This window comes from Oncorhynchus clarkii, chromosome 3 (genome assembly GCF_045791955.1).
Source record: "Oncorhynchus clarkii lewisi isolate Uvic-CL-2024 chromosome 3, UVic_Ocla_1.0, whole genome shotgun sequence".
Classification (NCBI taxonomy): Eukaryota; Metazoa; Chordata; class Actinopteri; order Salmoniformes; family Salmonidae; genus Oncorhynchus; species Oncorhynchus clarkii.
Window position 1 is genome coordinate 4,743,874 of NC_092149.1, and position 27,257 is coordinate 4,771,130.

The 27,257-nt window shown below is 44.4% G+C and overlaps 1 protein-coding gene and 1 long non-coding RNA gene across 2 annotated transcripts; both read right to left on the reverse strand.

Annotated features, from left to right (window-relative positions):
* Positions 1 to 2,206: 2,206 nt before the first annotated feature.
* LOC139405652 (uncharacterized) lies at positions 2,207 to 2,903 on the reverse strand. The gene is made up of 3 exons (XR_011633894.1): positions 2,762 to 2,903; positions 2,617 to 2,673; positions 2,207 to 2,289 (listed from the first exon to the last, which is right to left on the reverse strand). It is a non-coding gene; the product is annotated as an uncharacterized lncRNA (long non-coding RNA).
* Positions 2,904 to 19,131: 16,228 nt separating this feature from the next.
* LOC139386855 (protein FAM8A1-like) lies at positions 19,132 to 26,636 on the reverse strand. The gene is made up of 5 exons (XM_071132714.1): positions 26,134 to 26,636; positions 25,178 to 25,298; positions 24,354 to 24,477; positions 21,727 to 21,866; positions 19,132 to 21,507 (listed from the first exon to the last, which is right to left on the reverse strand). The coding sequence occupies exons 1-5, from the start codon at positions 26,612 to 26,614 to the stop codon at positions 21,363 to 21,365; spliced, it is 1,011 nt and encodes a 336-aa protein (XP_070988815.1). The 5' UTR covers positions 26,615 to 26,636; the 3' UTR covers positions 19,132 to 21,362.
* Between the last annotated feature and the right edge of the window lie 621 nt (positions 26,637 to 27,257).

A 27,257-nucleotide genomic window follows, 5' to 3' on the forward strand; every position in this document is an offset into this window, starting at 1 on the left:
GTGGCTGGAGTCTTTGAAAACAAATTTGGGCCTCTGACACCGCCTGGTATAGAGGTCTCGGATCGCAGGGAGCTTGCTGTGCCGTACGCACTACCCTCTGTAGCGCATTTTAGTCAGAGGCCGAGCAGTTGCCATACCAAGCGGTGATGCAGCCAGTCAAGATGCTCTCGATGGTGCAGCTGTATAACTATTTGAGGATCTGAGGACCCATGCCAAATCTTTTCCATCTCCTGGGGGGGAATTGTCACCACGACTGTCTTGGTGTGTTTGGACCATGATAGTTTGTTGGTGATGTGGACACGGGAAGCTCTCGACCCGCTCCACCACAGGCCCGTCGATGTGAATGGGGGCGTGTTCGGCCCTCCTTTTCCTGTAGTCCACGATCAGCTCCTTTGTCTTGCTCATGTTGAGGGAGAGGAGTGGGTCTAGGGTTTCCGGGATGATAGTGTTGATGTGAGTCATGACCAGCCTTTCAAAGCACTTCATGGCTACAGATGTGAGCGCAACAGGGCGATAGTCATTTAGGCAGGTTACTTTGGCGGTCTTGGGCACAGGGACTATGGTGGTCTAGTTGAAACATGTAGGTATTACAGACTGGGTCAGTTAGAGGTTGAAAATGTCAGTGAAGACTTAAACCGCTGCTTGTAGAGATGGAAATAATGAGCACTGTGAGGGTTATATGGATCAGTGTGGTGGTACAGACTGGGAAGGCTGAAGGTTATATGGACCAGTGTGGTGGTACAGACTTGGAAGGCTGAGGGTTATATGGACCAGTGTGGTGGTACAGACTGGGAAGGCTGAGGGTCATATGGACCAGTGTGGTAGTACAGACTGGGAAGGCTGAGGGTTTTATGGACCAGTGTGGTAGTACAGACTGGGAAGGCTGAGGGTTTTATGGACCAGTGTGGTGGTACAGACTGGGAAGGCTGAAGGTTATATGGACCAGTGTGGTGGTACAGACTTGGAAGGCTGAGGGTTATATGGACCAGTGTGGTGGTACAGACTGGGAAGGCTGAGGGTTTTATTGACCAGACATTTAGTGGGTGCTAGAATAAAAGCTGTGTATGGTTCTCACGCCTGGCAGCATTGCATGTCCCCGTTGGCTTGACAATAGCAGTTCATGCAATCACTGGTCCTCCAGCGGGACCCGATATCATGCCACGTCCCATCGTTGTCGTAAAGACACTGCCTCGTGCCTAAACAAGGAAACAATATGACATATCACTGGTCCTCCAGCGGGACCCGATATCATGCCACGTCCCATCGTTGTCGTAAAGACACTGCCTCGTGCCTAAACAAGGAAACAATATACCATATCACTGTGTTTGTTGTCTTTTTCAATGAGATTCAAGATTCAAGTGTATTAGAAACATAATTGCATAACAATATGAAATGAGATGCTCTTTACAGGTCATAAAATACAAATATAAAACACTAAAAATCACATAATGATTTGGTACAAGTGGTTATTTTATTAAATTGATAAAAGTACAGGTGTGTGTGTGTGTGTGTGTTCAGGGGTGTGTGTGTGTGTATGCGGTACAACACCAACTACTTTTGCCCAGAGCCCTATGGTTGTGTGTGTGTGTGTGTGTGTGTTAACAGCTGGTTATCTTTGTCCTTTACCTGGTTTAGCTTGTTCAAACCAGCAGCCAGCATGGAACAGTGGCAGCAGTGCACATAGGATTACAGCTACAGCCAAGGACCTCTTCCCGGGGAGAAAGAAGAAAAAAGCATATGTTATTTGTCATGTGCGCTGGAATTCAACAGGTGTAGACCGCACCGTGAAATGCTTCCTTACAAGCCCTTACAACGCAGTTAAGAAAATATTTACCAAATAAACTAAAGTTTTATAAAAGTAACACAATAAAATAACGAGGATATGTACAGTGGGTAGTGAATTAATGTGCGGGGGTACAGGTTAGTCGAGGTAATTGAGGTCATTTGTACATGTAGGTAGAGGTAAAGTGACTATGCATCGATTAAACAACGTTCGAGCCTCCATTTGATTAATTGTTCAGGAGACTTATGGTTTGGGGGTAGAAGCTGTTAAGGAGCCTTTTGGACCTAGACTTGGCGTTCTGGTACCACTTGCATGACAACACCAACTACTTTTGTCCAGAGCCCTATGGTTGTGTGTGTGTGTGTGTGTGTGTGTGTGTGTGTGTGTGTGTGTGTGTTAACAGCTGGTTATCTTTGTCCTTTACCTGGTTTAGCTTGTTCAAACCAGCAGCCAGCATGGAACAGTGGCAGCAGTGCACATAGGATTACAGCTACAGCCAAGGACCTCTTCCCGGGGAGAAAGAAGAAAAAAGCATATGTTATCAGAATCACCTTTATTCTCCAAGTAGGCTACATTTACAGTACTTTCTGACCACAATGAAGAGAATATACACACAGGATACATAGACGCAGACCGAGGGCAATAAAACATAGGCCTTTCATCAAACCGTCTAAACATTAAAGATGAAGAACCAGCAAAGTGAACTGACACATTTTAACATGTGGAGGTGATAGATAGGTCATTAACCCTCCTCTAGATCTCTGGGTAATAAAATAACATATAGTAATTTCTAATTCCTCATACATAAACATGCAATGATAGAAGGAACTTACCATGATTGACAGGAATTTCGACTGGATTCACAGGTAGATTCTGTAGGTTCTGTTGAGCTGTAGAGCGAGGTGTCATTCAATAATCCTCCCTCATAACATCAGACAATAAGCACAACAAGAGAAGGAAACCCCATCAGTCTCTTACCTTCAGTAACAAGACGCTGGCGCTAGCAAACTATGCCGAATGTGAGAAGACCCGATTTTGTGCTTGGAAGTGATATTTCTGAACAAAGTAAGATTAGTTTGCACGAGACGCTAAGCTAAAAAAAAAGAAAAGGGAAACATTATTTTTCTCTTCCTGTGTCCCGTTTAAATTCCTCCGCCTTGCGCGACGGAAGCCCCACCCTTTGTACTTCCGTTTGATTTCAGCATTCTGCATCAATGGTGGTGAGAATCGCAAGTACATCTCTTAAAAGAAGTAGAGGAAATCCAAACTTGGATCACGTTAAGATATCCAGCCAATCGCAATTGACTGAATATCGACGTCCCATACAATTTAACTAACAAGTGAAATTGCCTGATTAAAGTGGATCTTATAAATAATATCCAAATTGATTGGGCTTCTACAATGAGACAATATGATTTTTTCCCACATTAACTTAGATGAAGCAAAGCTCTCAGGTTAATTTAAAGTTTAATTCCCAGATGGCCTATACAGGTTTGATTATTCATTAGATTTGATCAATCAGTAAAATCTGCTTTTGCAAAGCACAATCAATCAGTCCCGCCTCCAGTGGGAATCCCATATGGCTGTGGCCTGAGGGGAAAGTGTACCATAGTAGTGAATGTACCTAACATTACTTTTATGATAATCCAGCAATCTCAATTGCTTGGGTATCATCGTCTCATTCAATTTATTTATTTATTTAAATTGTCTTCTTTTGAGCGATCTTGTAATTCTGGTGAAATCGGTGATCACTATTGTTGAGTCCAATAAGAAGTGGAGTTACATAGACAATAGTAAAGTGTGATGTGTTGTAACATGCTGTTATCAAAAGGAAACACACTTGTGATAAACAATTTTGCAATGCTGTTCCTTCCCCGGTACAACGATGATAATAATGTTGTGTTATTATTACTTAACAAATCATTGTTTAAATGGCAGCAATTCAATGACATTTGAACAATGAAAAACCATTCTCATCATACCAGGGACGGGACAGCGTCTCAAAACTATTCTCCTCATACCAGGGACGGGACAGCGTCGCAAAACCATTCTCCTCATACCAGGGACGGGACAGCGTCTCAAAACCATTCTCCTCATACCAGGGACGGGACAGCGTCTCAAAACTATTCTCCTCATACCAGGGACGGGACAGCGTCTCAAAACTATTCTCCTCATACCAGGGACGGGACAGCGTCGCAAAACCATTCTCCTCATACCAGGGACGGGACAGCGTCTCAAAACCATTCTCCTCATACCAGGGACGGGACAGTGTCTCAAAACCATTCTCCTCATACCAGGGACGGGACAGCGTCTCAAAACCATTCTCCTCATACCAGGGACGGGACAGCGTCTCAAAACCATTCTCCTCATACCAGGGACGGGACAGCGTCTCAAAACCATTCTCCTCATACCAGGGACGGGACAGCGTCTCAAAACCATTCTCCTCATATCAGGGACGGGACAGCGTCTCAAAACCATTCTCCTCATACCAGGGACGGGACAGCGTCTCAAAACCATTCTCCTCATACCAGGGACGGGACAGCGTCTCAAAACCATTCTCCTCATACCAGGGACGGGACAGCGTCTCAAAACCATTCTCCTCATACCAGGGACGGGACAGCGTCGCAAAACCATTCTCCTCATACCAGGGACGGGTCAGCGTCTCAAAACCATTCTCCTCATACCAGGGACGGGACAGCGTCTCAAAACTATTCTCCTCATACCAGGGACGGGACAGCGTCTCAAAACCATTCTCCTCATACCAGGGACGGGACAGCGTCTCAAAACCATTCTCCTCATACCAGGGACGGGACAGCGTCTCAAAACCATTCTCCTCATACCAGGGACGGGACAGCGTCGCAAAACTATTCTCCTCATACCAGGGACGGGACAGCGTCTCAAAACCATTCTCCTCATACCAGGGACGGGACAGCGTCTCAAAACCATTCTCCTCATACCAAGGACGGGACAGCGTCTCAAAACCATTCTCCTCATACCAGGGACGGGACAGCGTCTCAAAACTATTCTCCTCATACCAGGGACGGGACAGCGTCTCAAAACTATTCTCCTCATACCAGGGACGGGACAGCGTCTCAAAACTATTCTCCTCATACCAGGGACGGGACAGCGTCTCAAAACCATTCTCCTCATACCAGGGACGGGACAGCGTCTCAAAACTATTCTCCTCATACCAGGGACGGGACAGCGTCGCAAAACCATTCTCCTCATACCAGGGACGGGACAGCGTCTCAAAACCATTCTCCTCATACCAGGGACGGGACAGCGTCTCAAAACCATTCTCCTCATACCAGGGACGGGACAGCGTCTCAAAACCATTCTCCTCATACCAGGGACGGGACAGCGTCGCAAAACCATTCTCCTCATACCAGGGACGGGACAGCGTCTCAAAACCATTCTCCTCATACCAGGGACGGGACAGCGTCTCAAAACTATTCTCCTCATACCAGGGACGGGACAGCGTCTCAAAACCATTCTCCTCATACCAGGGACGGGACAGCGTCTCAAAACCATTCTCCTCATACCAGGGACGGGACAGCGTCTCAAAACCATTCTCCTCATACCAGGGACGGGACAGCGTCTCAAAACCATTCTCCTCATACCAGGGACGGGACAGCGTCTCAAAACCATTCTCCTCATACCAGGGACGGGACAGCGTCTCAAAACCATTCTCCTCATACCAGGGACGGGACAGCGTCTCAAAACCATTCTCCTCATACCAGGGACGGGACAGCGTCTCAAAACCATTCTCCTCATACCAGGGACGGGACAGCGTCTCAAAACCATTCTCCTCATACCAGGGACGGGACAGCGTCTCAAAACCATTCTCCTCATACCAGGGACGGGACAGCGTCTCAAAACCATTCTCCTCATACCAGGGACGGGACAGCGTCTCAAAACCATTCTCCTCATACCAGGAACGGGACAGCGTCTCAAAACCATTCTCCTCATACCAGGGACGGGACAGCGTCTCAAAACCATTCTCCTCATACCAGGGACGGGACAGCGTCGCAAAACCATTCTCCTCATACCAGGGACGGGTCAGCGTCTCAAAACCATTCTCCTCATACCAGGGACGGGACAGCGTCTCAAAACTATTCTCCTCATACCAGGGACGGGACAGCGTCTCAAAACCATTCTCCTCATACCAGGGACGGGACAGCGTCTCAAAACCATTCTCCTCATACCAGGGACGGGACAGCGTCTCAAAACCATTCTCCTCATACCAGGGACGGGACAGCGTCGCAAAACTATTCTCCTCATACCAGGGACGGGACAGCGTCTCAAAACCATTCTCCTCATACCAGGGACGGGACAGCGTCTCAAAACCATTCTCCTCATACCAAGGACGGGACAGCGTCTCAAAACCATTCTCCTCATACCAGGGACGGGACAGCGTCTCAAAACTATTCTCCTCATACCAGGGACGGGACAGCGTCTCAAAACTATTCTCCTCATACCAGGGACGGGACAGCGTCTCAAAACTATTCTCCTCATACCAGGGACGGGACAGCGTCTCAAAACCATTCTCCTCATACCAGGGACGGGACAGCGTCTCAAAACTATTCTCCTCATACCAGGGACGGGACAGCGTCGCAAAACCATTCTCCTCATACCAGGGACGGGACAGCGTCTCAAAACCATTCTCCTCATACCAGGGACGGGACAGCGTCTCAAAACCATTCTCCTCATACCAGGGACGGGACAGCGTCTCAAAACCATTCTCCTCATACCAGGGACGGGACAGCGTCGCAAAACCATTCTCCTCATACCAGGGACGGGACAGCGTCTCAAAACCATTCTCCTCATACCAGGGACGGGACAGCGTCTCAAAACTATTCTCCTCATACCAGGGACGGGACAGCGTCTCAAAACCATTCTCCTCATACCAGGGACGGGACAGCGTCTCAAAACCATTCTCCTCATACCAGGGACGGGACAGCGTCTCAAAACCATTCTCCTCATACCAGGGACGGGACAGCGTCTCAAAACCATTCTCCTCATACCAGGGACGGGACAGCGTCTCAAAACCATTCTCCTCATACCAGGGACGGGACAGCGTCTCAAAACCATTCTCCTCATACCAGGGACGGGACAGCGTCTCAAAACCATTCTCCTCATACCAGGGACGGGACAGCGTCTCAAAACCATTCTCCTCATACCAGGGACGGGACAGCGTCTCAAAACCATTCTCCTCATACCAGGGACGGGACAGCGTCTCAAAACCATTCTCCTCATACCAGGAACGGGACAGCGTCTCAAAACCATTCTCCTCATACCAGGGACGGGACAGCGTCTCAAAACTATTCTCCTCATACCAGGGACGGGACAGCGTCTCAAAACCATTCTCCTCATACCAGGGACGGGACAGCGTCTCAAAACTATTCTCCTCATACCAGGGACGGGACAGCGTCTCAAAACCATTCTCCTCATACCAGGGACGGGACAGCGTCTCAAAACCATTCTCCTCATACCAGGGACGGGACAGCGTCTCAAAACTATTCTCCTCATACCAGGGACGGGACAGCGTCTCAAAACCATTCTCCTCATACCAGGGACGGGACAGCGTCTCAAAACCATTCTCCTCATACCAGGGACGGGACAGCGTCTCAAAACCATTATCCTCATACCAGGGACGGGTCAGCGTCTCAAAACCATTCTCCTCATACCAGGGACGGGACAGCGTCTCAAAACCATTCTCCTCATACCAGGGACGGGACAGCGTCTCAAAAATTCTCCTCATACCAGGGACGGGACATTCTCCTCATACCAGGGACGGGACAGCGTCTCAAAACATTCTCCTCATACCAGGGACGGGACAGCGTCTCAAAACCATTCTCCTCATACCAGGGACGGGACAGCGTCTCAAAACCATTCTCCTCATACCAGGGACGGGACAGGTCTCAAAACCATTCTCCTCATACAGGGACAGCGTCTCAAAACCATTCTCCTCATACCAGGGACGGGACAGCGTCTCAAAACCATTCTCCTCATACCAGGGACGGGACAGCGTCTCAAAACCATTCTCCTCATACCAGGGACGGGACAGCGTCTCAAAACCATTCTCCTCATACCAGGGACGGGACAGCGTCTCAAAACCATTCTCCTCATACCAGGGACGGGACAGCGTCTCAAAACCATTCTCCTCATACCAGGGACGGGACAGCGTCTCAAAACCATTCTCCTCATACCAGGGACGGGACAGCGTCTCAAAACCATTCTCCTCATACCAGGGACGGGACAGCGTCTCAAAACCATTCTCCTCATACCAGGGACGGGACAGCGTCTCAAAACCATTCTCCTCATACCAGGGACGGGACAGCGTCTCAAAACCATTCTCCTCATACCAGGGACGGGACAGCGTCTCAAAACCATTCTCCTCATACCAGGGACGGGACAGCGTCTCAAAACCATTCTCCTCATACCAGGGACGGGACAGCGTCTCAAAACCATTCTCCTCATACCAGGGACGGGACAGCGTCTCAAAACCATTCTCCTCATACCAGGGACGGGACAGCGTCTCAAAACCATTCTCCTCATACCAGGGACGGGACAGCGTCTCAAAACCATTCTCCTCATACCAGGGACGGGACAGCGTCTCAAAACCATTCTCCTCATACCAGGGACGGGACAGCGTCTCAAAACCATTCTCCTCATACCAGGGACGGGACAGCGTCTCAAAACCATTCTCCTCATACCAGGGACGGGACAGCGTCTCAAAACCATTCTCCTCATACCAGGGACGGGACAGCGTCTCAAAACCATTCTCCTCATACCAGGGACGGGACAGCGTCTCAAAACCATTCTCCTCATACCAGGGACGGGACAGCGTCTCAAAACCATTCTCCTCATACCAGGGACGGGACAGCGTCTCAAAACCATTCTCCTCATACCAGGGACGGGACAGCGTCTCAAAACCATTCTCCTCATACCAGGGACGGGACAGCGTCTCAAAACCATTCTCCTCATACCAGGGACGGGACAGCGTCTCAAAACCATTCTCCTCATACCAGGGACGGGACAGCGTCTCAAAACCATTCTCCTCATACCAGGGACAGGGACGGGACAGCGTCTCAAAACCATTCTCCTCATACCAGGGACGGGACAGCGTCTCAAAACCATTCTCCTCATACCAGGGACGGGACAGCGTCTCAAAACCATTCTCCTCATACCAGGGACGGGACAGCGTCTCAAAACCATTCTCCTCATACCAGGGACGGGACAGCGTCTCAAAACCATTCTCCTCATACCAGGGACGGGACAGCGTCTCAAAACCATTCTCCTCATACCAGGGACGGGACAGCGTCTCAAAACCATTCTCCTCATACCAGGGACGGGACAGCGTCTCAAAACCATTCTCCTCATACCAGGGACGGGACAGCGTCTCAAAACCATTCTCCTCATACCAGGGACGGGACAGCGTCTCAAAACCATTCTCCTCATACCAGGGACGGGACAGCGTCTCAAAACCATTCTCCTCATACCAGGGACGGGACAGCGTCTCAAAACCATTCTCCTCATACCAGGGACGGGACAGCGTCTCAAAACCATTCTCCTCATACCAGGGACGGGACAGCGTCTCAAAACCATTCTCCTCATACCAGGGACGGGACAGCGTCTCAAAACTATTCTCCTCATACCAGGGACGGGACAGCGTCTCAAAACCATTCTCCTCATACCAGGGACGGGACAGCGTCTCAAAACCATTCTCCTCATACCAGGGACGGGACAGCGTCTCAAAACCATTCTCCTCATACCAGGGACGGGACAGCGTCTCAAAACCATTCTCCTCATACCAGGGACGGGACAGCGTCTCAAAACCATTCTCCTCATACCAGGGACGGGACAGCGTCTCAAAACCATTCTCCTCATACCAGGGACGGGACAGCGTCTCAAAACCATTCTCCTCATACCAGGGACGGGACAGCGTCTCAAAACCATTCTCCTCATACCAGGGACGGGACAGCGTCTCAAAACCATTCTCCTCATACCAGGGACGGGACAGCGTCTCAAAACCATTCTCCTCATACCAGGGACGGGACAGCGTCTCAAAACTATTCTCCTCATACCAGGGACGGGACAGCGTCTCAAAACTATTCTCCTCATACCAGGGACGGGACAGCGTCTCAAAACCATTCTCCTCATACCAGGGACGGGACAGCGTCTCAAAACCATTCTCCTCATACCAGGGACGGGACAGCGTCTCAAAACCATTCTCCTCATACCAGGGACGGGACAGCGTCTCAAAACCATTCTCCTCATACCAGGGACGGGACAGCGTCTCAAAACCATTCTCCTCATACCAGGGACGGGACAGCGTCTCAAAACCATTCTCCTCATACCAGGGACGGGACAGCGTCTCAAAACTGTTCAAGGCATTGTTTTGCATGTGCACTGTAACTGAATTTTAACCGACACTTTTCCCCATAGGACCACCGTAGTGGCAGTTTCCAGTTTTAATGTCACGTGCACAAATACAGTGAAATGCCTTTCTTGCAAACTCTGAACCCAACAATGCAGTCATCAATAACGATGTAATATTAAAAATAATAAGGTAGAACAAAAACACAGGAGATATAAAAATAAGAAATAAGACGTTTTCAGATTTTTTTCTCCAATCCAGAAGTCTTTTGAAACAACATCACGATACCTACAGGAAGGTATGACAGCAGATATATGAGAGGTGGTTATTGGGCAGCACCTTGTATTAGTTAGGAATAATGTGATTCAGATATTGGTGTCAGCAGTGGGATTAAGTCATTGTTCCAAATGGCACACTATTCCCTTTATAGTGCACTACTTTTGACCAGGCCTATAAGGAATAGGGTGCCAATTGGGAAACATCTGAAGTGTCACTACATCAGAGAAGACGGTAAGCTTCACTGTGCTCCCTCAGAGAGCAGAGCAGAGCGGTCTCTGTGTCGTGGAAGGGAGCATTCTGAAGGAACAGCAAGCCAGTCAACAGTAGCTGGGGAAAATGCCAACAAGAGCAGTGCTTGCTGCCATGGCAACAGGGCAGCGCCACAGTTCTCCCCACTCCATTAAGAAAGATGTGGTGGCTCTGCGGCTCTGCAGCTCTGCCCTCAATGGTGCTGTAGCATGACACCGCCGTGCTTATAGAGCCCATTGAGACTAAGCTGGGGAATTCAGCAGTTAAGGAAAATTGCAGGGTTGTCTCCCAAATAGCACGCTAGTCCCTATATAGTGCACTACTTTTGACCAGGACCCATAGTGCACTACTTTTGACCAGGGTCAGCTCAGATCCATTGGCAAGGTGTCACTGATCCCACCCCACCACCTGAGCTTCAAGAAGCAGAAACAAAAATACCTGTTGGTGTTGTACCACACACACCACTGGGGAATATAGAATAATGAATAGAACCCTGGGGAATATAGAATAATGAATAGAACCCTGGGGAATATAGAATAATGAATAGAACCCTGGGGAAAATAGAATAATGAATAGAACCTGGGGAATATAGAATAATGAATAGAACCCTGGGGAATATAGAATAATGAATAGAACCTGGGGAATATAGAATAATGAATAGAACCCTGGGGAATATAGAATAGAACCCTGTGGAATATAGAATAGAACCCTGGGGAATATAGAATAATTAATAGAACCATGGGGAATAGAGATTAATGAATAGAACCCTGGGGAATATAGAATAATGAATAGAACCCTGGGGAATATAGAATATAACCCTGGGGAATATAGATTAATGAATAGAACCCTGGGGAATATAGAATAATGAATATAACCCTGGGGAATAGAGATGAATGAATAGAACCCTGGGGAATATAGAATATAACCCTGGGGAATATAGAATAATGAATAGAACCCTGGGTAATAGAGATTAATGAATAGAACCCTGGGGAATATAGAATATAACCCTGGGGAATATAGAATAATGAATAGAACCCTGGGGAATAGAGATTAATGAATAGAACCCTGGGGAATAGAGAATAATGAATAGAACCCTGGGGAATATAGAATAGAACCCTGGGGAATAGAGATTAATGAATAGAACCCGGGGGAATATAGAATAATTAATAGAACCCTGGGGAATATAGAATAATTAATAGAACCCTGGGGAATGTAGAGTAATGATTAGAACCCTGGGGAATATAGAATAATGAATAGATTGTAGAATAAGGATTGGGGAATGTAGAATAATGAATAGAACCTTGGGTAATGTAGAATAATGAATAGAACCTTGGGGAATGTAGAATAATGAATAGAACCCTGGGGAATAAGGAATAAGCTGAATATTCTGAGGTTGGAGTGTTTTGATTGAAACATTCTCCTTGACCCAATCAATTCAGCACAATAAAAGGGTGGTCTTAAGGTCATATTGCTGGGAAACTGGTTTTGGTGAATCCACATTTGGTGATGCAATAGTAAGACCAAACCTCATAGATGTGTCAAGCTATGGTGTCAAACTATGGCATGAGGAACAGCAGTTTTGTTCTCTAGAAATAGGGCATTATATTGTGAGACGTGAGCAGCAATTTCAACCTCAGGAAGGCCTGTATAATGTGAATTATGGAGTATTGAATGAATTAAATGTTATTTTCGTGTCACATCGACAGTTGGCAACCCTTCCCATATGGGATCAATTGACAGATAAACAAACATTACAACAATTCACTGTGATAATTCAGTGATAATTTCGTCTTCCGGTGTTCTCTGTAGTGTGCATCGCATAAAGAGTGAAACAATTAAAATATAAAAATCAATACATAATAATAAATAAGGTTATCCAAACAATAATTATATCCCTAGAGCAGTAAAAAAATATACATACATATACAGTACAATCAGTTACAGTCAGCAAACCTTTTAACTTCCAGTGAACCAGACTCCCATCTGTGGTTGTGACTAGATAGAGTACAACTAAAGTTTTAAAAACATTTTTTTAAATTGAGTCGTGTCTGTAACAATTTTAGCTAACTCTTATCCTGAGCTTAAACCAATTCTCCTATGGAAACACTTGAGTAAATGAGAGATTCAATGTATATTGAAAGCAGGTGCTCCCACACAGGTGGGGTTTCTGAGTTAATTAAGCAATTAACACCAGGGGTTGGAACCTGTTCAGGGAACAGAACAACATTTTTCAAGGAACAGAAATAGAACCTGGAACGAAAGTGATCCATACTGTTCCGGAACAGAACCGTTACTTTAAAAGCATGGGAACCGGTTAGTGAAGTTCTTATACATTCCAGGCATTTTTTTTCTAGTCCTACAACAAAAACTCAAAGCACCTATGCAAAACCCTCACTCTGTCAGGCCATTATTTTACTACCATGGCTATGACCCCATTGGATGACAACGCCCACATCCACATGGCACGAGTGGTCACTAAATAATATGGTGAGCATGAAAACGATGTAAACCATATGCCATGGCTGTCTCAGTCACCAGGTCTCAACCCAATTGAACACTTATGGGAGACTTTTTCTGAAATGTTTTATGAGATTGGAAAACCTTTTGGGAGGAATCTAAGACGATTCCTCCACACATTATCTTTCCAGATCCTTGATCCTTGTTTGTGCTTATGGACTGCCCTCTAAGTCAAACCACAGGGTTTCAATGGGGTTCAATTCCAGAGACAGGTGGCCATTGCAAAATATGAATTTTGTGGTCAATTAGGCTAACCATTTCTTTGTGGATTTTGATGAATGCCTGCTTGGGGTTATTATCTTGCTGGAAGATATACTTGTGGCCAAGTGTCAGCCTCCTCGCAGAGGCAAAACATTTTGGGCTAAAATGTCCTGGTACTTGATAAAGTTCGTGATGTCGTTGACCTTAAAGGGCCTCAGGACCAGTGGAAGCTAAATAGCGCCATAACATCACAGATCCACTACCATATTTTACTGGTATGAGGTATTTTTCTGCAGAAGTTTCTGTTTTTCAACATCAAACCCACTGCTTTCAATACATGTATAAAAATAATAATACAAAAATAAAAGTAAATTGGCAAAATGTTTGTTACAAGGTTTTCATCACAGCGACGATAAGCAGAAAATAGTACCCATACGTACTGTAAAATATGGTGGTCAATCTTTGATGTTATGGGGCAATTTCGTTCCCACTGGTACTGGGGCCCTTGTTAAGGTCAACAGCATCATGAACATCACCCAGGAATATAGGGGGCCATTTGGGGCAAATGAATCAGTGAGAGGCTCTTCAATGTAGTCCCTAGTTGCAGTACCGGATTCACACAACAGGGGGCAGTGTTCAACGCAGCACATTACAACCCAGCATACAATACACAACACAATCCATTGTATTGTACAAGTGGGATTCCAGTGGCAGAAAAATTATAATAAGATTCTGGTCAAAAGTAATGTACTATGGGGGGGGGGGGGGGATCCTCACTGAACTTCTGGAGAGAGTTTGCTGCACTGAAAGTAAAGGGGCTGAATAATTTTGCACGCCCAATTTTTCAGTTTTTGATTTGTTAAAAAAGTTTGAAATATCCAATAAATGTCGTTCCACTTCATGATTGTGTCCCACTTGTTGTTGATTCTTCACAAAAAAATACAGTTTTATATCTTTATGTTTGAAGCCTGAAATGTGGCAAAAGGTCGCAAAGTTCAAGGGGGGCCGAATACTTTCGCAAGGCACTGTATATTCCCTGATGACTCACCCTCAATTTAACTCCTCTACTCTATCGTTCACTACATACAGTCTGAAACTGCCACCCTAGATGTCGTTTGTGGAACTTCAAAAGGAGGGGCGTTCATCAGCGATTGGATCGTCTCTAACCAGTCAGAGTATCAAAGTTGATATCATGTAGGGCCGCCTTTTGCCCAACCCATTAGTTTTCTGGGGACCAATCAGAACGGTCAGAATGTGTTCGCATTCCAGAAAATCATCAGGGAGGGAAGCAAATCCAGACTCATCGTGCAGAAGAAACGATGTGATGAGGATGGGTAGCCAGACAAGGGAACATGGTGCCATTTTGGGGACACACCCTCAGCGGCTTTCTCATCTGTCCTTCTCTTGGAATACACTGTAGATTTCTACAACGGAATAGAGGCAGATCTCCCTACTGCGTGTCTGACAGACAATTTATGGACGGGAAAATAACAGACACCGGCCAAACACACACATTTTCCAATACATTTATTGATCACTAACCCAAACAGGTCTATACTAGGTAAAAAAAATACTAAATATGTTACAACTTCCCCCGGTCTCCCCTTACTAATGGAACGTGTAACTTTAAAACAATTTCCCTCACTCTTCCCTACCCACAAATCAAGTTAATTCAGACAGGCATGACAGAGTTCAAGGATATTTTTCAATGAAAGTAAGTATAAGACCCAGATGCACACAGGAGATAGAGGGCTGGGAGACAGAGGTTTAATCCTAGACACATGAAACGTGGGATGTATACGGAGGGTGGTGGGGGCAACAGAAGACGAACAGCAGAGGGGCTAAGGACTTTAGAGATGAGGAAAGGGCCGATAAAACCGGGGGAAAGGTTACGGGACCCTCACCTTGTCAGAATCCATCTGAATATTTCCTGCAGGGAGGAGACAGTGGAGCGATGGAATTCACATTTCTCTGCTTTCACAAAAAGCTGGTTCTCAAGGAGACGCTGGAGGACCTAGAGGACGTGCCCTTGAGCTAAACGGGGGAGGGGGGAGGGGTGTTGTCGTCGACGAACACGAATAGGTTCAACATGTCATGGAGCATATCGTTGGCCAGGGCCTGGAATACTGTGGGAGCGTTGGTCAGTCCAAATTGCAAACTTTACCAAAAGTTTTGTCACAAAAACTGCTGCGTTGAATAGCAAATGTGCCTCCTCTGGTCTTTGCACGTGCTCTCTAGCCAACAGCTGGCAGATACAGTGCGGGTAGGCTAGTCTACATGACAAGGTTATTGTGGATAAGAGCAAGAATATTTTTATTTGTCAAATGGAATTTGTCTTGGAAAGAAAAGTCCTCATTAACCACATTTCCATCCACAGGTGTTATGCCAGTAACATCCACAGGTGTTATGCCAGTAAAGTCATAGCGTATCCATCCACAGGTGTTATGCCAGTAAAGTCATAGCGTATTAAAAAAGTGATGGAAAGAGGAAGTTTTGATACAATTTTACAAATGCCGACAGAAAATGTGTTTTTCGACATGTTGGGGTATTATTTTGTTGGTCAAATTAATTATGCAGGAAATGGCTTGATTGATTGATTCGCCTTTTTGCACAAATATTGATATGATAACCATCATATCAAAGTAAACTTGGAGTCACACGATGATATGGTGTGTGATCCCCCCACTACGACCCAGGAAACCATGTTTATTAGGCTAAAATAAAACAAATTATGAAGGGAGTGCCGGGACAAAAGTAATATGGGGCAAAAGTAACACGCCCATTTTCTCAGATAAGACAGAAGCATGTACCTAACGCGGAGGACGAGCTCCCTGCAAAAAAAACAGCCCAGTCCGACCATGTTTTGCTAAGTTATCAATAAAAAGTGGTTTTGAACTGTAGAGTTGTGTTTAGTTGTTCAAGGTTCCTAAAATACATATTTTTTTTAACCCATCTAGTGACTAAATGACAGCATAGGTTTCAAGTATCACGCTAGCTATTCATGGGTGCTGTGGTGCGTTGTTGAACTCTGAAAAATACAAGGTCAAAGCATGACGTCCATGATCTTCAGGTCAGAAAGTCGGAGCTCTAGATAGAGGCCCGATTTCCCCGAATTGAAATTCTGTGTTGGATGACCGTTCAAAACAATTTTTCCCAGTCAGGGATAGTTTTTTTTGTTGAGTTCCCAGTGAGTCGGTAGTTAGAGATTTCTGAGTTCTGAGTTCCCAGTTCTTTTGAACGCAACATTAGCCTGGGAGAAGTTACAGGATAGATAGGTGGGACGAAAGAAACACAATGTTAACTGATGACCTGGAATAAATGTTTTAACACAGGCCATTGTCTTCTCTAGTTGACACTGCTTTTATAATGCCAAATATCAACAAGTGACTGAATGTTAGAAAATTCTATATGATATCATTAGAATTATGCCTTGATCAATTCACTTGATGATTCAGCTACTCACATAAGCTTTTATCGACAGGTTAGGGGTTATTAAAAATATATTTTTGTATGATTCTGGGGGTTAATTACCTTGTGTCAAGCCATGAAAATGTGATAAGCCTGATGAGTTTGCTGTTTGTGAAAATAATAAAAACGTTTCTTCTACCAAGACACGAGGAGTGTGCATGACAAGGACAGTTGGAGCGCACCTGATTGGCTTAGCATGAATAGTCATGGAAAATGGAGAGGAAGATATCCTACTACATTCCCATTAAAGTGAGATGAGAAAATGATGGTTAATATAGCTGTTATCTGATACATTTTAGTCTGATTCATATTCTAAGGCAAATTGTTGTGTTTGCGCAACATTGCGATGTTGAAGCATGGTTCATTTTCATACATTTTTAACCTATAGCATGACTTATTGAACTCGAATAGAAACATGAAATGACGGCTGATAGTACATTTGTTGAAAGTAACAAGCATTACTAAACAGAAATATGGAAATAAGACAGATATTGTGCACTTCTCGCCAGCTGTTACTTTCATCCCAAGGCTGGGTTTCTCCCGCCCCGTCGGCCAACGTACAGAATAATACGAAATGCTCTGAGACCAGGCTGCGTAATTTTGCTGAAATTCCGTTCTTGGTCCATTAGATTTTTTGTCACTTATTCTAGAAACGAAATTACAGTTGCTAATAGTAGAGGACATATACATTGTTTGTCATAAAATACGTTCTATCTAGCGCTATCGATCTGTGAGTAATTAGGGGGAAAACGGCGTTAAAGTGTTCATCCCGGTTCTTTCCAATTTAACAGGGTGGTGAAGGATGCACTTTTCTAATAAATATCGGAGGGTCTGATTCTGGTGACATGATGATCGATGCTTGACTGCCGTTTGACAACTAAAAATATTCTCAATCTTATCCATAATAATTTTATAAATGTAGACTACCCGCAAAGTATCTTCGAACAGTTGACTAGAGCGCACGTCCAAGGCCTAGAATTGCACTAGAATTGTGTTTTTTTAAATTATTTATATATTTTATGTTCTGTATGTATTTAATATTTTCTTGTTTATATCTGTGTTGTGTTTTGTTTTGTTAGACATGTTTGATGTAGCGGTGTAAGTTGATCATTTTGTATTATACATTCAAAAAATACGTTAAAAAAACTAAATATAAAAATTAATAAATACAAAAAAAGTCCGTTTGGTGGAAACACCACTGATGGGAAAATGCAAATGATTTCTTTATTCGGAAATCTGTCGGAAATTGGATGGAAGCAGAAGCTAGTGTCTGACATGGAGTCAAGACCGAGTAAAAACTTATCCAACGTCGAGACCTGTAGCCCGGTCTGGAATAATGCAACATTGGTGTGTTGTTGCATGGCAGGAACTAGCCATGCATGGCAGAACTAGCTAAGGGGCCTAGTCAATCAATTGATTTATTTAACCAGGATAGTTCACTCAGTGACCAGGGCCCATAGGCTGCACCGTTCGGGACGCCCTGAGTGATTCAGTGGTCTCCATTTGCCAGCACACACACAGTACAATATGTCATGGTATTGTTGGGTTGATTACACTTCATAACAGAATGCTTTGGCACATATCGATATCATCACACAGACGCCAAGGAAACTGAACAGTTGTATGAGGTTTCTGTGTTATGCACTATAGCCCATTACCATATATATGATTGAATATTATCTGCTGTTGGCTTGTGTGGATGTATGTATGTGTTATGCAACATAGCTGACTTGAAACATTGTTAAAAGTGTCAGGGCCAGGGGACTTTCTCATGATGGAAAAATACAGAAGACAGGGCACATTCAGAGCGTGGGGTTGCAGAACAAGCAGTCTTTTGTTAGATAACAGGAGCCAGGTGCGAGATAACGGTATGGAGCATGAGAGCCTGGATGTTCTTCACAGCAACACTTCAACAGAAGCGCCAAGAGGCGGGGACCCGCCTGAGCGCCTGCAATAGGCTGAGCAAGTTTAAACCACGCCCAGCCTCTACTGTGATAGGCCAACAGACGGGTTGGAACTGTCTATCACAGTATAAAGAATACTGTTTACATACATCTTGTCAGTTCTCTGCTTGCCCTGCGAGGTGGGACAGAGAGCCCGTATATACGAAAATTGCATTTACCACTTATTGCTTAGCTAATAAAAAATACATAGTATACAATCGGTGACTCATTGTCATATTTATCCTGATACCAGATACGAATTGACGCAACTCTAACAGTTGCCATGACTGGTCCATGAAATTTGAAACCCATTCTCTGTAAAAATAATGATCAATAAAGTTTTATTCATGTGAATTCAAATCCATAAAAAGTGCAAATTCAACCCCGAAATGTGCTGACAATTCCAACGAATACACCAAGCTCATGTACTAAAATAAAATGAATTAGTACACAATCATATTTCATAAATTAATGTATAAAATTACAAATAAAATACATCAATACTGTACTATCATCCCATGGTATTAGATGTAGCCTAGCAACTGAATTAAGAGTGTTTTTGAATTACTTACATTTTATACCGGGCCATTTTCTTTATACTGTTACTGTCCTTTAACAAATGTATAGAAATACTGTAGTACTTATATTCTATAATCAAGGCAAATATATTAAAATGACAAGCAAGGAAAGGTACCGTGTTAGGAAGACAGGTGAGCCTGTCACTTTGGACTTTAAACAACAAACAGAAATTAGAATCATAGTTAGCTGACATCTAATTCTGAAAAAGTGATACTACATCTGGACTCCATACTCAGGTATTCACAATTTTTTCCAGATATTCTGGCTAAAGGATTCCAGATTTCTTGCTTCAGAATTCAGGAATCTTCAAACTGGGATTTCTGGAAAACCTGGGAATTTTGGGGAAATGACCAGAATTGAAACCCTATTGGCACCTCATATGGTAGTAGCATTTACTGACAGACACAATCATAATACTGTCCGCTTGAAGCACTCAAAATGTTTTAATCTCCGTGGCTAAATTGGATATGGTGACAAGTTTGGTTGTTCATGGGTACATTTAGACAACAAGATTAGACCAATCATGAATATACCCCTTAATACTTGTTGAGTTCATTAATGCAGGCTGTGGTAAAATTGATTAATGCTGTGATGGAGAACAACGTGCCACTCACTCCAGCTTTCTGGTATTTGGTAAAGTATCTCATGTTACAAAGTTTAAGGAATAATTTAGAGAGCGATTCAATTACGACTGAAGTTCCAAACATTAATACAGTCCTAAGAAACAAATGTGTTTTTCCATGTTAGATCAGATAGTATATCAACTGAAACACAACCATATGGGGCTCCTGAGTGGCGCAGCGGTCTAAGGCACTGCATCTCAGTGCTAGAGGCATCCCTACAGACACTGGTTCGATTTCAGGCTGTATCACAGCCGGCCATGATTGGGAGTCCCATAAGGGCGGCGTGCAATTGGCCCAGCTTCGTCCGTGTTAGGGGTAGGCTGTCATTGTAAATAAGAATTTGTTCTTTAACTGACTTGCCTAGTTAAATAAATCTCCTCGAGCATTGAGATAATACACATGAAAGCCTACACTGAATCAGCCCAGGTGTTCTGTTATGTTAACAGATCCAAAATAAAGCTATTTTATAGTCTGATGACAACCAAAGAAGTGTCTAGTTGTAACCAGATAATGATTAGACAATAATCCACCCATAGTGCAGTAAGACGCGAGGGCAATGTCAACCAAACCATTAGCATGTTGTGATTCTAGGAGTGTTGGATTGTTACCAAGCAATATCTTAAAATTAGCCAAATTATAAAACTGCATCAATATGCTGATAGGTTAAAACTACTAAATAACTATTCTCTCGTCTTCCACTTCCTCATCCTAGAGACTACATTTTAATTTAATTCATTTTGAAAAGCAAAGGCAATTAAATTAAAACATGTAATACATTTTCCTGAAAAAAGTTGATTCCTCAGTGCTTCCTAACTGATCGGGTGCTAATTTGCATACTACCATTGCACAAATCTAAAAGGGTAGAACGTATACCTCCTCTGAAAAACAACCAGAGAACAGTAGTTGAGAAACAAGAGATGGTTCTAAAAACTCTGACGTCACAAACAAGAGCTGTGTAGAGGGACCTAGATACTGATGATGTCATAGTGTGTTTCCTGTCTTCAGGCTCATGCAGAGCTTTCGCCTCCCGTCATCGTTTTTGCAGAGTGGTTCCCAGTTCAGTTGTCTCCCCAGACTAGTGACACCAGGCTGCCTTAGTGCTGGAGTAGTGGTGTCACTTTCAACCGGAGGACGGACTCACTGTAACGGATGGAACGGAATTGATGGTTTCCATGTGTTTGATACCATTCCATTCACTCCACTCCAGCCATTATTATGAGACGTCCTCCCCTCACCAGCCTCCTCTGTACTGCAGGGTTGAGAGCAACATGTACCTCTTTAAATAAAATAGTAGCCAGGTCCCAGCCAGGCTTTAGCTTGGCCTTAACCAATCAGAATGGTCATCTGGCTCCGGTGCGCTTGACAACGATGGTGCCAGCCACCATGTCATACACAGTCCTGTTGTGTTGGAAGAAGAAGACTGTGATGAAGGCTGGGAACAAGAAGGCAATGGAGAAGTTTTTGTTCATGGCTCGGACTGTCGATCTGAAGAAGGACACAGGGACAATAAGTGTGAAAGTCACAGAGATGATAGAAACAACAGATGAGCAGAACATCAAGGGACTTCATCTAATGGCCAGATTGTCATGTTTCACCTCATCACCACTTCAAAAATCAAGTGTCAAATAACCACATGAGCTGGTTTATTATTTCACAACACGTGGATGGATGAGAGGGTTGGTGTTGGTGTGATCCACTACTTACGCAGAGAGAGTGACGTTGGTGGCAGGCACCACGAGGACCCGGTTGGGCTGAACCAGGATGGAGGAATCACAGCTGATCACTCTGAGACCAATGAGAAATTTCCCTGGAGTGGCGCCCCCTGCTCCCCAGATACACACAATCTGACAGGAGACAATCAATAAAACCGTACTATCAACAGAGGGAACTTGTATTTGCAGACAGAGGAGAAACATGATAAAATACACCAAATCCATATCAAAGACTTAAAAAACTATCACACTGCAACGTCAGGACAAACACAGAAACATCATCCCTCTGCAACGTCAGGACAAACACAGAAACATCATCCCACTGCAACGTCAGGACAAAGACAGAAACATCATCCCACTGCAACGTCAGGACAAAGACAGAAACATCATCCCACTGCAACGTCAGGACAAAGACAGAAACATCATCCCACTGCAACGTCAGGACAAAGACAGAAACATCATCCCACTGCAACGTCAGGACAAAGACAGAAACATCATCCCACTGCAACGTCAGGACAAAGACAGAAACATCATCCCACTGCAACGTCAGGACAAAGACAGAAACATCATCCCACTGCAACGTCAGGACAAAGACAGAAACATCATCCCACTGCAACGTCAGGACAAAGACAGAAACATCATCCCACTGCAACGTCAGGACAAAGACAGAAACATCATCCCACTGCAACGTCAGGACAAAGACAGAAACATCATCCCACTGCAACGTCAGGACAAAGACAGAAACATCATCCCACTGCAACGTCAGGACAAAGACAGACACATCATCCCACTGCAACGTCAGGACAAAGACAGAAACATCATCCCTCTGCAACGTCAGGACAAAGACAGAAACATCATCCCACTGCAACGTCAGGACAAAGACAGAAACATCATCCCACTGCAACGTCAGGACAAAGACAGAAACATCATCCCACTGCAACGTCAGGACAAAGACAGACACATCATCCCACTGCAACGTCAGGACAAAGACAGACACATCATCCCACTGCAACGTCAGGACAAAGACAGAAACATCATCCCTCTGCAACGTCAGGACAAAGACAGAAACATCATCCCTCTGCAACGTCAGGACAAAGACAGAAACATCAGGACAAAGACAGAAACATCATCCCACTGCAACGTCAGGACAAAGACAGAAACATCATCCCACTGCAACGTCAGGACAAAGACAGAAACATCATCCCACTGCAACGTCAGGACAAAGACAGAAACATCATCCCTCTGCAACGTCAGGACAAAGACAGAAACATCATCCCACTGCAACATCAGGACAAAGACAGAAACATCATCCCACTGCAACGTCAGGACAAAGACAGAAACATCATCCCACTGCAACGTCAGGACAAAGACAGAAACATCATCCCTCTGCAACGTCAGGACAAAGACAGAAACATCATCCCACTGCAACGTCAGGACAAAGACAGAAACATAATCCCACTGCAACGTCAGGACAAAGACAGAAACATCATCCCACTGCAACGTCAGGACAAAGACAGAAACATCATCCCTCTGCAATGTCAGGACAAAGACAGAAACATCATCCCTCTGCAACGTCAGGACAAAGACAGAAACATCATCCCACTGCAACGTCAGGACAAAGACAGAAACATCATCCCTCTGCAACGTCAGGACAAAGACAGAAACATCAGGACAAATACAGAAACATCATCCCACTGCAACGTCAGAACAAAGACAGAAACATCATCCCACTGCAACGTCAGGACAAAGACAGAAACATCATCCCACTGCAACGTCAGGACAAAGACAGAAACATCATCCCACTGCAACGTCAGGACAAAGACAGAAACATCATCCCACTGCAACGTCAGGACAAAGACAGAAACATCATCCCACTGCAACGTCCAGACAAAGACAGAAACATCATCCCACTGCAACAACAGAACAAAGACAGAAACATCATCCCACTGCAACGTCAGGACAAAGACAGAAACATCATCCCACTGCAACGTCAGGACAAAGACAGAAACATCATCCCACTGCAACATCAGGACAAAGACAGAAACATCATCCCACTGCAACGTCAGGACAAAGACAGAAACATCATCCCACTGCAACGTCAGGACAAAGACAGAAACATCATCCCACTGCAACATCAGGACAAAGACAGAAACATCATCCCTCTGCAACATCAGGACAAAGACAGAAACATCATCCCTCTGCAACATCAGGACAAAGACAGAAACATCATCCCTCTGCAACATCAGGACAAAGACACATCATCCCACTGCAACATCAGGACAAAGACACATCATCCCACTGCAACGTTCAGACAAAGACAGAAACATCATCCCACTGCAACGTCAGGACAAAGACAGAAACATCATCCCACTGCAACGTCAGAACAAAGACAGAAACATCATCCCACTGGAACGTCAGAACAAAGACAGAAACATCAGAACAAAGACAGAAACATCATCCCACTGCAACGTCCAGACAAAGACAGAAACATCATCCCACTGCAACGTCAGGACAAAAACAGTCAAGGGTCATTTCACAGCCCAGAGACATTTAAAGACAGAAAATCAAAACATTGTATGTGATTTCTGTTCACAGTAGCAGTTTGATTTGTCAACTGACCTCATAGAAACAGACTAATATCCGGTAGACCAGGGCGACCAGCATCATCTTCTGGAGTTCTTCCATGGACGTGTCTTCATCTATTTCCTCCACAATGAAATGCATGGCAAACTTGGAAATGTCCCTGAAACAAAAATACAAATGATTCTTCAATCATGACTACATTTGATTTATTTATCCGTTATTTTACCAGGTAAGTTGACTGAGAACACGTTCTATACAGTAGTTATGCATGCTACAAATGATTCTTTAATCATGACTATGTACAGTAGTTATGCATGCTACAAATGATTCTTCAATCATGACTATATACAGTAGTTATGCATGCTACAAATGATTCTTCAATCATGACTATATACAGTAGTTATGCATGCTACAAATTATTCTTCAATCATGACTATATACAGTAGTTATGCATGCTACAAATGATTCTTCAATCATTCATACATACAGTAGTTATGCATGCTACAAATGATTCTTCAATCATGAATATATACAGTAGTTATGCATGATTCTTCAATCATGACTATATTTTCACAGTAGTTATGAATGCATTGGACTAATCTTTACCATCACCCATGGAGTGCGAAACAAATCAATTCCTAGGATGTTTCAATAAAATACTATTCCCTGTAGTGCACCACTTTTGATCAGGGGCCCAATAGAGGGGGGCCCAATAGAGGGGGACCCCATAGAGGGGGGCCCAATAGAGGGGGGCCCCATAGAGGGGGGCCCCATAGAGGGGGGCCCCATAGTGCTCTGGTCTAAAGGAATGCACTATAGGGAATAAAAGAACAGAAACATTTGTATTAAACTAAACTCACTTCATCCCACTCAGATGCATGATGCTGAGAATAATAGTTGCTTTGATGAAGAACAGAATGAAGAAATCCACCATTTCAGCCATGAACCTTTGAAGAGGAGAGGGAATACTGTATTCTCGACCTGCAAACACAAACAAAACATTTACATTTTAGTCATTTAGCAGACGCCAGGGGTCACCAAACTCTTTCCTTTCGGGGCCCCCTTCCAGCGTTGGGGAACATCCCGGGCCACCCCTGTGCGTGCACGCACCATGTCTATTTCTATGGGCACAGGCAATGTTCAGGACACACACTGTTCACACTCGGTTGGTGGAGAGAATTTTGCAGGTTTAAAGCGTATTTCCTGCAATTCTACAAATGTTGTCATGTGGTGCAAAGAAAATGCTGCAGTTTTAAAGGACATTTTCTTGGAATTCTATACATTTTACCATGTCTAATGTGAATTCATGTGATAACTGAGTGACCAAAAAAAATTCAACAATATCTATGGGCCTCCCCATAGATTTGGGAACCACAGATTTAGCAGATGCTTTTATCCAGAGCATCTTAAAGTTGTGAGTAAATACATTTTCATATTGATTTTCTGTACTGGTCTCCCATGGGGATCAAACCCACAACCCTGGTGTTGCAAGCACCGTGCTCTACCAAATGAGCCACAGACGTCGCCAACACATTCATTGATGACGGTTATTGTCCTTCAAGAGGAAATTCCTTGTTTCAAAAATGTTAATATGCCTAGGTTGGGGGTCTTTAGCAACCCAGGCCTATAGCAGATGTGCCTATGGTGTTTACTTAAGCAGACCATAGAGGGCACTATTTTCATAATTCATCACTGTAACAGGCCTGTTGTCATGTTGTTGTATCTCAAACAGTTCTTTAGCTATATAACTAACGTTATAATATTAGACACATTAAACAAATACAATAATAACAACACCTGTGTCTCTGATATCTACCTGGCCGTTGTGCATTGCCGTTCTGTTGTGGTTGTTGGTTCGCTGGTACTGAAGTGGACACAGCACCACTCCCAGCCGTTTCCCCAGTCGGAATCCCAGCCGCGGGGATGGCGGTTGGATACGTCGATAAGGGGAGTCCAAATGGATTATTGTACCAGTTCTGGGCATCAAAATTAGGGAAATCCGCTGGCCAGACGGGTGCATTGAATGGTTGCATTGGTTGCGGTGCAAAATACGGAGAAGCAGACACTGCCAGCCAACTTTGCCAGTTCACATATGCCGTGTAGTACTGCCACATCCACCCCTGCAACTTTTCACAGTACTCCGAGGTTGTACGTGTTTCGACAGTGCCCTTTCCACTTTCCGAAGTGTCTTGATGACGTAATTTTGGCATATTTTCGCCGATATCTAGCTTCTCTCTAATATTAAAAGACATGTTTTTCTTATCGACTTGTCTGTTTGTGTTCTCCACATCAGCCATGTTTAACGCCGACGTCACATGCGGAAGGATGTTTCCATTTCCGTGAAGAAAATATACGATTTCTGGAATAACATAATTACTGTGATAATAATTGCAAATATTTTGCGAGTAAGCTGCATTCAAAGAGGTAAACAATATCGATGATAAAACAATCACTCACAGCAACATCTCATAAAATAAATGGTTTCGTCATCCTATTCCCAGCCTGGCCGAAATGAACACCGTGCACTTCTGCATACCACTAGGGCGCAGCACTGCTACCCTTATATATACCCTATAGTGAACGACGCAGAGCATTGGAAATACACTGACTAGCCTTCTGTACCAGATAGTATTATTGACTGTTCTTCACTCCAATCACAATGAATTCGACTATGGTCTTTAGTTCCAAACCCATCACTAATAGCCATATTATTTTCACCTATCCTGTTTTCAGATCATTTCCAAAGAATGACCAGAGAGAGAGAGGAGGTCTTTGTTCCATTAAGGCCTGGTACAGTGCCTTGCGAAAGTATTCGGCCCATTTGAACTTTGCGACCTTTTGCCACATTTCAGGCTTCAAACATAAAGATATAAAACTATTTTTTTGTGAAGAATCAACAACAAGTGGGACACAATCATGAAGTGGAACGACATTTATTGG